Raw genomic sequence first — 12,475 nt, 5'->3', positions numbered from 1 at the left:
AAGTCAGAGGCCCTGCTGGCTGAGGACACACACAGGGTCACCTCATTATTCCATGGAACTTTGGCTCTTACTGATAGACACATTCACTTTCCTAGTTGAGCATTCTTCTGTCTGGAACCGTGAGGGACCAGGCTGGGCCCACAGCGCCCCTGGTGGGTACAAAGTAGAAGTGGGTTCTCAACCTCATCTGTGTCTAGACTCCTCAGGATGTTCTGAAATGCATAAAATAAAATCGACAGGACTGCAGTAGAAACTAGTTATGCCTAAATGCAGTTCTGGGTAGGGAGATCTCAGGGGAAGACCCGAGACACGATGTCACTCAGTGCATCTCCCGAGAGCCTGAGGAGAGGCCAGGCCAGTAGGGAGGGACTCTTGTTCCTGTCTTCTGCCAGTGTGTCCTGTTAATCCCCACAGCCCCCGGGGGAGTGCAGGAAACACACCCCTTTTTAACGGACTAGACTTCTATTAATTTATTTAAGGCAATTAACATATTAGTTCTCAGGCCAAAGGATTTGTAAAACATTACACCAAAAGGAGAAAAACAAGCGGTCATGAAACAGCCATGCGAACGCCGCTCAGCCCTTGTTTGCCTGGGCATACAACTCTCCCCCAGGAAGCCTGGGAAGAGGCAGGTCCCAGGAGCAAGATCGTCCATCATGGAGTCATCAGGCCACCTACAGCCATGCCAGGGTGGCATGGACACGACAGTGAGGTCTGCACTGGCTACAGCAGATCTGAGGCACGGAGGGAGCTGTACAGCCATGGGCAGGGCTGAGCACAGCACCCTTGGAATAAGTTAAATAACAAAGCCCTAAAATCACTAGTAACAGCATTACTGCCACCTCCCCCAGAGGCCGGCAGCAGCCAAAATGTAGTGCTTGGAGATAAAGGGGTGACCCCACTTTTAACTACCCATGAGGAGGACTACAAAGAGTTGTCAGTTATTGCTTTAAGGGACAAAGGTCTCTAGGTAGGATTTGTCTTCTGCTAAGGCATTAAGGTAAACTGAGTCCCAGTGAACTTTCAAGTCTTTTTTTTTTTAAGGGCTCTAAGCAGGTCTGTGAGCTCTGAGGCTCCCCCTCCATGCTGTTGAAAGCGTGGGTGGGTGTCGGGGTGTCTGGCAGAGTGGGAGTGGAGGCTGGCCAGCTGGCTGGGCCACCCAACCCGGGGGAGGGGGCAGTGTTCTTCACAATCGCAGTCTCCAGTGATGAGCATCCCCTGCTGGGGCCTTCAGTGGCTCTTCTCAGCGGCTCATGCAGTTCTGGACATCCACAAAGCCTAGGCGTTGCCTGCGTTTCCGCTGCTCTGTCATCTAGGGTTAAGCAGATGCCAACAGGCCCGGTCAGGCCTCCTGGCACCTTCTCTCCATGGGTGCTGTGGAAGGGCTTGGCGCCCGTCTTCCTCTGTGGGCCCAGCTGCTATTCAGCACTGGCGGTGGGCCAGGGCACCTCGGGGTGCTTTAAGGATGTCGATGTCAGCACCAAACCCTTGTTCTCAATTAGCGTGTCACAAACCCCGGATCTGATGCAGCTGGGAAACCAGCCCACTAACAGGCTGCCTCATCTTCATGCAGGCACTGCCAGATGCAGAGGAGGATGTCTAGGCAAGAGGGCCTTAAACTCAGGAGTCCCCTCAAAGGACCTACCTGGCAGCTGCAAGATGAAGGGGATGAGAGACAGAGGGCCCCACCACCCTGTACTAAGTTTCCACTTGGCCTTGTCTGTAACGGCCCAAGGCAGGGGTTGTCAACCCCAGTCTGACTTGCCCAGGGATAGAGCCCAGGGTGGGACTGGGATCAAGCAGGGTGCATACCTGCTCCTTGAGCTCGTTGAGCTGGGCAGTGAGGTGGGACACCAGCTTCATGGTGGAGTTGAGCTTGTCCTGGAGAATCCGAATCTCATTCTGCTCCCCCTCGCCCTCGTTGCTGACAAGGGACATGGCCCGCATCCGGGGGAACCAGTCCAGGTTCTTGTTCTGAAAAACATCACCAGTGGGTGAGCAGGCATGGGCCCAGCCCAGAAAGGCCTCATTTAGAGTAATGTGGGGGGAGGCTTCTGCCACACCCTTGACAAAATTACTCGTCAGGGATGTGTCATGGGAAAATCTGAATTGACCTGGTCCTCCCTGGGGCCAGAGTGAGCTGGCAGTCAACCCTCTGTCAACCCTCTGCCACCGAGACAGGCTGACTTCCGTTAGACAGCGTCGGCAGCTGAGTTTGAGTCCTTCGCTGGTATCAGCACCATCTGTTTACTCTCATAACACCCCCTGAGAGGTGGAGGAAGGCCTCTGCACCCAGACAGACCCTGGATCTCCTTCCTTCCTTCCTCCCGCCCGCCTGCCTGACAAGCACGCCCCACGCCCCGGGAAGACACAAGTCAGACAGATGGCAAACGGAGGGAGCGGGAGGCTCCGCTGAGGAAAGCTGGCATCTGACACGTGTCTGGGAGGCAAAGCCACGTTTCCCAGGACAGAGGAGTGGGGAGGGAGGGGCACTAAGCAGTTCTCGGCTTCCTTGTGAGCTGTGAATTCTCAGACCAGCAGATAAACCTGTACACAAAGATCAGCTCGAAATACAGACTTAAACGACAAAGAATTCCTTCTTTATGATTGATTCATTGTCTTCACTCCATTATTACAGACATTGGACAGATGATATTTAAAGTTTTTCCAGGCTCCCCTTCAGCCCAGGACCATCTAATTCAGACTTTTTAGGAAGCAGCCTGCCTTCCCACCAAGCTAGAAAACACTCCCTGAGAGCGGCCCACAGATCACTGGCCAAGGCAGGATCTCCCCGACTCCACCCCGCCTCAGCATCACTGCACCACAGGCCCAGGAATACCACACGCGTTCTTTGGGGCTGATGGGTTTGCTGTGGGATTTTTCCTGACACCCAGAAGTGGGAGGAGGCCCCTCCGCAGCAGCGGGCCGCTGGCAGGGCCCCCGTGCAGCCCGGAGCTGCTTCCAGCTGCTGCTCCTCGCCCTGCTGACCTTTCAGCAAGTGTCTGCAGCTGTCCGAGCCCCTCCCCGGCCTCCCAGGGCCGACAGACAGATGTGGCCACTCCTCTCCAGAGCCCAGGGTACTCAGAAGCTAAAGCCATGAGGCCTCTGGTGCACAGTGATGTTGACTCGAGAATGGCTAGCTGGTTTGGGCCCACAGGCCCGGCGCAGCCCCTGCTCACACCTTGATCATCTGGGCCACGTAGCTCTCAGGGCCCGTGTAGTCGGTCTTGTTCTTCACGCGGACCAGGACAATGAAGTACAAGTAGTTCCACATGTTGTGCTCCAGCTTGATGTGTTCCTCAAATGACACCGTCTTGTTATCAAACTTGTCCCTCTCCAGACCTGAGGGTGCAGAGGGCGGGAATGAAACCATCAGCCATCAAGAGCCACTGCAGGGCCACCTGCTGGAGGGGACCCAGCCTGGGGGCGGGGAGGCATTTATTCTTGGGATGAGCGCTTCCAACAGCTTGCTCTGGGCTATTTGGGTCACTTCTATTTGAAGCAACAGCCACTTAGTGGAGATCCTGCCCTGCCGCAGCTGCAGCCCTCCCGCAGCGGAAACTGAGGACTCTAGTAGTAAACGCCAGAATTCCCCGAACTCAGGGGAAGCATGAATGGCTGAATAAGCGAGGTCCTACAGGCCATACAGGTGACATCTGCCTGAGCCCGAGGTGGCTGGTGAGGGGACTAGCACTTCGTTTCAGGGGTGGGAAAAGCACTGGACCGAGACTAGAAGCTCCAGGCACTGTCTGGGCTCAAGTCCTCGCCTAGAAACCCCAGGGGTTTACAGGGATGGCCCTGTCTCGCTCCCTTCTGACTCCAAGTTCAGGCAGGGTCATGTTCTCCCCAGTTCTGGGATGAGCAAATGCATCAAATCATCAGCCCCAGGGCAGGATTCCCCAGGGCAGGAGGGGCCAAACCGCCACTGCCGCTGGCGTCAGATGATGTCCCAGCCCCGCTGCGGCCTCCGCAGAGCAGGAAGCAACCCTCACCACAGATGAAGCACGTCGTCTTGAGAATCTCCTCCTTCTTCTGCTTCTCACTACGCAGGTCAGCGAAGGTGTCGATGATTACCCCAAAGATGAGGTTCAGCACGATGATGATGACGATGAAGAAGAACAGGAGGTCATAGACCACTCTCGCTGGGAAGAGAGACTCCTGTGGGGGGTGAGGCAGGGAGGCTGGGCCCGGTGGTCCCCACTTTCACCCGGGCAAGACAGGACTCAGGTGGGGGCCAGGGCTGTGATGAGGGCCTCTGGCTTGGGGGCTGTCAGATGGCAGAGTGGACCCAACCTGGCTCCAGAGCAAGAATTGCAAGCAAAAGCCCTGAGTTTGGGTTAGGAAAGCGTGGACTCAGGACACGCTGGGGTGAAGGCCTGCAGGAGTCAGGTGCGGGGAGGTAGGGCTACGAGTCTTGGTGTGTCTCTGCCCCTAACATTGATTAGGGAAAGAGGCAGCTCTGAACACCTCTGCCCACCCTCAGGACGCCTGGCCACACGCATTCCAGAAACCCTGTCTGGCCAGGGAGGCGGCCTCTCACTCCTCAGCAACAGCAGGAGGACTGGCATTCGGGAACGTGGCTGCCCGAGCCGAACCATGAGGCCTCCTGATGAAGCTGATGAGCTCCGCCCTCTGCCCGCCTGCTGTGGGCTAGGAAAGCCAGTGGTCACTGTCCCTAGCCCTGGGGCAAAGTTTGGTTGCCAAAGTCTTTCCTTATGGAATGAGGGGGTGAGGGGGCAGCTGAGCAGTAATGTCACGGAATTGGCCGGGTGTGGAAAGCAGAGAAAAGGGGATACAAGTTCGGGGGAGGGGGTTCAACCCTGAATATCTGATGCGAGGCCAAGGACTCTCCACATTTGCTGATCGGTACAGTGGCTTGGGCCCCGCAGGTTTGGGAGCGGGCAGGAGTGCTCACATCTTTGGAGGGCTTGCGGAGAATGTCGCCTACACCACCACCGTTGCGTAGCCCATGGTTCATGACAGTGACGATGCACATCAGCAGAGTGTCACAGGCCCGCTCTGTGCTGTCCAGCTCCCCATCCTCTGCAGGCAGAGTGTGCTCAGGCCCAGGCTGTCAGCTCCTCCCTCCCCACCCAGACTCCCACACACACACCACCCTCACCTTCCAGGACCTCGGGCACCGAGACCCCTGAGACACAGTCCATCTTGTCCCCGCTGCAGGTGTCCACAAATGCAGCAGCTCCATGTGGCATCCCCAGGGGGCTGGCTGGAGGGGACATGGATGAGGTCACCAGGAGGTCCAGTCCCTGGCCTTATCATCCCCTGGCTCTGTCCCCAGCGTCACATCCTCCAGGAAACCTTCCCTGATCCTGCCAGCCCTCCACTGTCTGGCCACAGTGAAAGGTCATCACACCTCTGCCCCCCACTGGGTTGCACACTAAGGGCAGGGAGGGGTCTCTGTACCCCTAGGCCTAGCACACGGGCAGCTTCTGCAAATACCGGGTTTAACATGAATGACAGTGCAAGGAGCTCCAGCCCTCAAGCAAGGGGTTCCTTAGGGGCCAGAGACCCAAGGCTCTCCCACCCACTCAGTGTGTTCCAGAAAAGAGCGAGGCAGACTGATGTGAGCTAGATGTCCCCAGAAGCCAAGAGGAGAAGCAGACGGGAGCCTGGTGAGGTAAGCGCTGCAGGTCCTGGTCCTGATGCCAGACACTTGTGAGACCCAACCTCATTCCCCACAACCTGCCCAGGAGAGGAAGCCTCCAAGACCTGTGGAGTGGTTGTTGGGCAGTCGGTCGACCTCAAGGATGAAGTCATCCTTGAGGAAGAGGAAGCCAACGATGGAGAAGAGGTAGACCAGGATGAGGGCCAGCAGGGCTGTCAGCAGGATGGAGCGGCCATTGCGGGTCACACTCTTGATGACGTTGAACAGGGTCTCCTCGCGGTAGATGAGGTCAAAGAGCTGCAGGATGGGGTTGAGATAGGGATGGCGCCTTGAGGGGCTGGGCCAGCCAATCTCGCTGGGGATGCCACTGGAACCCTGAGGGCTGCCCGGGCTCCAGAGTTTCCCAAGGCTCCTCTAGGGAGGTCTCTGCACTTAGTCAGGAGTAACCAAGCTGGGTGGGTCTGTCAGGGGAGCTTCTCAAAGAACCTGGAATTTTAGGGTCACAGAAAGGGAGTGGCCCAGGGGAAGGCACGAGGGGTGAAACGGGTGGCTGAATACCAGCCAACTCTTACAATGCCCTTGCTACATGCCAGGAAACAGTGTAAGTGCTTTCCATGCATTAGCTCATTTCATCTCACAATTATTTTAGAAGGCAGGGGCTGTTGTAATCACCATTTTACAGGTGAGGAAACTGAGGCATGGGGCAGTTAAGAAACTTGCCCAGTTACACAGCTAGTAGTAGCCCAGCTGAGATGCAAACCCCTGGTCCAGCTCCAGAGTCCAGGCTTGAACCACCACTGAACAGGAGAAAGGGGTCAGATGGCCACCAGGAGTGGCCATCAGGGCCTTGAGGGCCAGGCTTGGGTAAGGCAGAGGAAGACTGAAATCTCACTGCTCCCAGCCCAGCAGCAAAAGGACTGGACAGAGAGACTGGTGACAGGGAACTGCCAACAACTCACGGGAAGCCTCAACCACCTCATGCCCCCATCCAGCCCCAGCCCACCCAGAAGGCCTCACCAGGATGCTGTAGAACAGCTCATGAGCAAAGAGGCCCAGGACACTGGTCAGGATGTAGCCCACGTGGTAGAGGAATTCCATGTCCATGACCATGGCCTTATAGCCCCGGATGAAGGTGCCACGGTTGCCCACGAAGCTCACCACAAACACGATCTTATTGGTCAGCTGGGGGCGAGTGCAAGGCATGAGGGTCAGTACCCTACCACCTACCCTGAATCTGCACACATGCCTCCCCAGTGCCCAGCTCAGAGCCTGAGAGGCACGGCATTAACGAAATTGCTTAAAGAAATACATCTGGGCACCTGGGACTCGATACAGAAGCAGCCCCTTGGGTCCTCAGTTCCAGGAAGACAGTGACGTATAGGCAAAGGAGGATGGGGACAGAGAAGACCACTGACTGGGTCTATCAGGCAAAGGTGTTCCTTGCTCAAAGCACTTTATTTCCATCTGTCAGGAGATTGTCATTATATATGAATCTTCACATCTGCCGCGTAGCAGTGCCCCTGGGCAGTGCACAGCCAGCAGTGTGCACAGCCACCCTGACCCTGTTGTTCCAAAGGGACTCTTGAATTTCTGTCTCTGGGTGCCAGCTGCCCTCAGATGTTGAGGGAGAGGAAGAAGGCACAGAACAGTCCCTGCCATCGGTCTATAAGGAACTTGGGAGCCCAACAGAGAGGAGGAGATGGGACGGAGCAGGGGCTTCTGGAAGCAGCAGGCCAGCTTGCCGTCTGAATGCAGTGAGCATGAGCTTGTTTGGGAATGGGGGCTCCCTCTGGCACTCACATTGAGGGCACCCAGGATGTTGAGCGTGGGCCCGATGCCCAGATAGTAGATGGAGCGTAGGATGAGCGCCACGATGAGGGGGCGAATGCTGTAGCGCTTGGTGAACAGGGCCGCGATGGAGAAGCAGATGAGGATCCAGAACAGCAGTGAGATGAGAGGGGAGTCCAGCACGCCTGGGGGCCAGGGGCAGGGTGAGAAGGGCTCCCTCAAGCCCACCACAGCCCCAGAGCAGGTCCAACAGGTGCCGAAAAGCCACCTTCTCCTGGCAGCCTTCTCGGTTAAGTTCCTGGTGCCTGGTTTTAGCCTCCTCCATTACACCTGCCCCTCAGGCCTAAGCGGGAGGCCCTGTCCAGCTGCGGCTACCAGGTCTTGTTTCTGGCTGACACATCTGTGCATGTGCACGTGCACGCATGCGCCATCTCCCACGAGGTCAAAGACCCTGACCGTCCCCTTGGACCGCACCTGTGTCTCCATGATGTGGTGAGAGCCCACAGGATGGCGCAAGGGGGTGCTTTTGCACACTCTGCATCTGGTCCCCTCAGAGGCCAGCTGGCCTCAAGGCTCTGCCCCAACCCAGGAAGGAGGCATGGCAGGGCCAGGGGAACCTGCCGGCCAGCCCTGTGTTCTCACCTGTGGACGCACCCTCCATGTAGGGGTAGAAGAAGGCAATGATGATGTTGATAAACACAGCCAGGTTGAAGGAGATGCTGCCCCACAGGGTCATGCGGCGGGAGAACCAGTAGATCAGCGGCATGCCTGAGGAGGGCAACGGCGAGCTGCTGGAGGGCCCTGGTGAGCACCCTCTGTCCCTTGCATGCGGGGACCCGCTCAGAAGGAAGCCACACATGGAAGAGCGCTTCCTTGGGGTGAGGCGGGGGTGGGCGCAGGGCACCCACAGGCAGGCAAGGGAGGCCATTATAACAGGGTGTCAGTGAGCAGCTCCAGACCGCCCCACCCTCCCGCCCGCGGGTCTCACTGCGGAGCTTGCGCTGCCACTCCATCTCGTTGTGCAGGAAGGAGGACTGGTCAAAGAAGTCGCTCACTTTGCTGCCCTGCTCGTCCTGCTCGGTAGTGGTGAAGAGCCGGTGCTTGGTCTCCTCCGTCAGGAACTGGCAGATGCCGGGCACTGGGAACACGATCTGCTCCATGCTGCGGTCCTGCCGCACAATCTGAGCACACACAGCACATGGTCACACCCGGCCCAGGCCCCCACACCCACCCCTGCTGCCCACAGGCCCACCTCGATCTGGGACGTGTGGTTCTCGTAGTAGGCCAGGGGGTCTTCCTCCTCCTCCTGTGCTGGCACTGAGGACTTGAGCATCTGTGACAGCTGCTTGTTGTTGAGGCTGAGCTGGAGATGGGGAGGGCATGGAGGTCAGACCCCAGCCTGCACATCCAGGCCTGGCACTCAGCCCCTAGCCTCCCAGGCCTTCCCCCAGCTCTGAACTTCAGCGAGTGTTCCCGCCAAGCCAGACCAGGCCAAGCCCAGCCCAGCTAGGACTTAGCCTCGAGAATCTGGTGCCAAAGGGAGGGGAGCAGGAGAGCCATTACCAGAGAATCCCAGAGGATAGCCGGGGCCTTCCTCAGTCCTGCCCAAGTGCAACCCAGGTCCTGCTTAAAGCTTCCAGAACCACCCCAGACCCACCTGAGCCTTGCTTCCATTTCTCAGTCTGGGTTTCACCCCTGGCTGCCAGTCCCGATCAGCCTCCTGAGCTGTACCCCCAAATTCTAGCCTGGCTCATATTCTAGGGCCTCACTTTGTTCCAGGCCACGCCCTTGGGTCGAGGCTCCTCCCTGGGCTCCAGGCCCTGCCCCCACCCCAGTCTCGGGGCCAGCACCCACCATGGAAGAGATACCCTCGGCCTCCTCCTCTTGAATGCGCTTCACCGGCTTCAGCAGGTGCTGCAGCTGTTTATTGTGCCTGGAGAGCTGAGGGAAAATGCAGCACAGTCACCAGGGCATGGTGGCTGGGGGACGATGATGGTGACTGGGGGGTGATGGCAGCTGGGGGGGTATGGTGGCTGGGGGTGACAATGGCGACTGGGGGGTGATGGCAGCTGGCGGGGGCATGGTGGCTGGGGGACATGGTGGCTGGGGGGTGACGATGGCGACTGGGGGGTGATGGCATCTGGGGGGCATGGTGGCTGGGGGGCATGGTGGCCAGGGGAGTGATGGCTGTCGGGCACCCAGGGGGCCACTGGTGGAACTGGTACCTGCAGCGCCAGGATGTAGATGTTGTGGCCCACTTCACGTGGGCTCACCTCCGAGTTCTCACGCTCTTCTTCCTGCAGGTAGGCCTTCTTGATGACGTCCACCTGGAGGGGTAGTGCCTGTTCCAGTGCTCTCTTCCTAGGGTGGTAGGGCCAGCCTGGCCCTCATCCCCATCCCAACACACTCCACCCAGTCCTGCCCGCCCGCCTGCCCAGCCTCACCAGCTCCTGGGGCCGCAGGCTGATGAGGATGCGCTCGGCATTTTCACTGTCATGCCGGCTCTCCATCAGAGCCAGGAGCAGTTTGGAGGCATTGTCCTGGATGGAGGGGCGGAGGGAGGCAGGCCACAGTCTCAGGGCCCCCACCATGCCCCTGACAACTTCTCCCTCATTCCTCTCCATAACAACTCTCCCATCCCACAAAAGGTCAGGTGCCATGACCTTCCCATCCTCCCTCCCCTAGGCTTAATGAGAAGCATCCTGCACAGCCAGCCCACCCGTAGGCTTGCCCTCACCCCCACTGTGGCAAACACTCAGCTACCCAGACAGCAGACACACACATAGCAAGTCCTCAGCTAAACCAGGACATATTTGTATCCAGAGTGAGTGTGTTTCAGCATGCTTGCACACACGTGCACTCATGTATATATAAACATGCGAATATTACACACACACCCTGCACACACCACACACTTGTGCATCCAAATGATGCCCCATCACACACATAATCTAACACCCATATATTACACACCACTATGCACACTTGACACGCAAGTCACACATACGTGCACGCACATCACATGCACACCCAGCACTCACACACCTGCCACTGGGCCCCACCTTGAGCTGCAGCACCAGATCCATGCGGTACTTGCACAGGGGGCTGATGTCATTGAGGATCAGTGCGGTGATGATGTCTATGCCATTGGACTCGTGAGTCACAATGCAGGTCTGGCAGGAGGCAGTGGGGGACACAGGGCCCAAGCCCTGTCAGAATTGTGGCAGCTCCAGAGAACTCAGCCTCTCTCCCTGCCCCAGCTGGCTGCATCTACCCGCATGTCCACACTGCCACCCTGGCTGCCGCTTGTGCCACCAGGCCAGCTCACCTGGTTCTCATGGCAGGGGCCCTGGCAGTACTCAGTGAGGGTCTCCAAGGTCTGGATGACGAGGCCCACATTGTCCTCATTGATGTAGAGCCCCAGCAGCCCCAGGCCACCCGTGGTGCTGCCGCACATGATGTCCAGGAACTGCAGCGTCTCGCACACCAAGTTGTAGTTGGTTTTGTTGTTCTGACAGCGCAGGAAGTTCTGCGGGGCACAGACAGGTTGGGCACAGCACAGCTGCAGCATGGAGTGGGAGGCTGGCCTGGGGAGCACGATCTTGTGTGCTGCAGGGGTAGGGGAACCACTGGCCACAAAGCAGCAGTGCCCAGGCCAGGGCACACATGCCATAGAGGGACACCGGCCACAGTGCCTGGTCTGCATGCCGGCTGGCTGGTGGGGGAAGGGGCAGGTGTGTGGCAAGGCACTCACCTGCAGGTCCCGGTTGTGGTTCTCACACAGCAGCTGCAGAAAGCGCAGGATGGGCTGCATGATGAGCACGGACGTGCCCATCTCGTTGCTCTGCACACGTTCGCTCACCTCGTGCCCCCGGCGCAGGCTGGGGCCCAGCGAGTAGCGGGATGAGGAGCCAGGTATGGAGAAGGAGGCCACGCGGCCTGTGGGCGAGACCTGGTGAGGCTGGAACTGCCCATCCCCTAGGCCTCCACCCTGCACATCTTATCCTGGGAGCCCCGTCACGCTGTGCCTCTGCCTCAGGCCCCTGACCTTTAGTGGTGGGGTCGACTGGCTCACGGTCCTCATGTGGCTGGCTGCCCAGGTCATTCATGTTGACTGCCACGGTGGACTTGGTCTCCTGCTGGGCCCGCTTCATGCGGTCGTGCAGCACCTTGAAGAAGCGCTCTGACTTCTTGTCACTCATCATCAGGTTGTGGAAGGATTTCTGGAGATGGACAGTGGCCAGGGAGCAGCCTCAGCACTGGACCCTGCTCCTACGCAGGGCGTGGAGCAGGCACACCACACTGCTGCGGCCACCGGGGCCGCAGGGGCCTGACTGAAGGCCTGGGTGCTGGCGGCTAGCATCCATGGCCACCCATGGGCGGCTCCATGCCCCATGTCTGTTCCTGCATCACGTGGTCCCTTCACCACCCCAGCATATCCCTCTGCCCCAGCCAGGCCTGAGCCCATCTCCTCATCATCCTGCCCCCATCATGCCCACTCTTCTCACCGCTCAGCCTCTGCTCAGGCCTCCTGCCCTCCTCTTTCACACCCTCCTTGGCCTTCAGTGCCCAACTCAAGGCCCACCTCCTCCAAAAAAGGGAGGGAGGCAAAGGAAAGCATGTCCAGGCCCCAGGCCCCCACACCTGGATCTCTGTGTTGCCACCATCCAGCAGGCGGATGGCCAGGCCAATGCTTTCCTGGAAGATCTTCTCATTCTTGGTGCTGGTGATGAGGTCACATACCAACTTGGTGGCCCCCTCCTTGTCCAGCCGGCACTGGGTGGCTGCGATTGCCGACCAGTCTGGGTCCAGGCCTGCGGGGGGACTCAGTTGAGGGAGAGCTGGTGGGACAGGAGAGCGGAAGGGAGGGCCCAGGGGCAGGGGAAGGCGATACTGACCAGTGCCCATGGGGTCGGGAAGGTCCCCCCGCGAGGTGGACTTCCGGTTCTGGAGGTAGTTTTGCAGCAGCATCTTGCGCAGCTGATTGCCCTGGGGGAGGATGGGAGTGAGGCCCCATTGTGGGTACAGTGCACCATTGACCACTGGCCCAATGGGCTTGAC

General features: G+C 58.5%; 1 protein-coding gene and 1 long non-coding RNA gene across 5 annotated transcripts in view; one reads left to right on the top strand and one right to left on the bottom strand.

The window, feature by feature from the left end:
- Positions 1 to 443: 443 nt before the first annotated feature.
- Positions 444 to 12,475, bottom strand: part of ITPR3 (inositol 1,4,5-trisphosphate receptor type 3) — a 75,880-nt gene continuing 63,848 nt past the window's right edge. For 2 of the 4 annotated variants that reach the window (XM_003897461.5, XM_031667049.1), the window contains 21 exons: positions 12,313 to 12,403; positions 12,059 to 12,228; positions 11,463 to 11,637; positions 11,169 to 11,353; positions 10,743 to 10,943; positions 10,477 to 10,587; positions 9,859 to 9,954; positions 9,640 to 9,741; positions 9,269 to 9,355; positions 8,667 to 8,777; positions 8,403 to 8,595; positions 8,057 to 8,182; positions 7,427 to 7,599; positions 6,644 to 6,808; positions 5,731 to 5,923; positions 5,123 to 5,227; positions 4,916 to 5,043; positions 3,993 to 4,158; positions 3,182 to 3,342; positions 1,813 to 1,974; positions 444 to 1,312 (listed from right to left, as the gene is read on the bottom strand). In XM_003897461.5, the coding sequence (XP_003897510.4) occupies positions 1,244 to 1,312; positions 1,813 to 1,974; positions 3,182 to 3,342; positions 3,993 to 4,158; positions 4,916 to 5,043; positions 5,123 to 5,227; positions 5,731 to 5,923; positions 6,644 to 6,808; positions 7,427 to 7,599; positions 8,057 to 8,182; positions 8,403 to 8,595; positions 8,667 to 8,777; positions 9,269 to 9,355; positions 9,640 to 9,741; positions 9,859 to 9,954; positions 10,477 to 10,587; positions 10,743 to 10,943; positions 11,169 to 11,353; positions 11,463 to 11,637; positions 12,059 to 12,228; positions 12,313 to 12,403 (2,970 nt within the window). In that variant the 3' untranslated portion in view covers positions 444 to 1,243. Of the gene's footprint in view, positions 1,313 to 1,812; positions 1,975 to 3,181; positions 3,343 to 3,992; positions 4,159 to 4,915; positions 5,044 to 5,122; positions 5,228 to 5,730; positions 5,924 to 6,643; positions 6,809 to 7,426; positions 7,600 to 8,056; positions 8,183 to 8,402; positions 8,596 to 8,666; positions 8,778 to 9,268; positions 9,356 to 9,639; positions 9,742 to 9,858; positions 9,955 to 10,476; positions 10,588 to 10,742; positions 10,944 to 11,168; positions 11,354 to 11,462; positions 11,638 to 12,058; positions 12,229 to 12,312; positions 12,404 to 12,475 lie in introns of those variants that run through there. The other 2 variants (XM_031667048.1, XR_004184265.1) reach the window with 2 other exon arrangements.
- LOC116275268 lies at positions 1,923 to 2,586 on the top strand. Its single transcript, XR_004184266.1, has 2 exons — positions 1,923 to 1,994; positions 2,182 to 2,586. It is a non-coding gene; the product is annotated as an uncharacterized LOC116275268 (long non-coding RNA).

The sequence above is a fragment of the Papio anubis genome, chromosome 6 (assembly GCF_008728515.1).
Source record: "Papio anubis isolate 15944 chromosome 6, Panubis1.0, whole genome shotgun sequence".
Taxonomy (NCBI): Eukaryota; Metazoa; Chordata; class Mammalia; order Primates; family Cercopithecidae; genus Papio; species Papio anubis.
The sequence above is the reverse complement of the archived record's forward strand: the minus strand, read 5'-3'. Positions and strand labels throughout refer to the sequence as shown.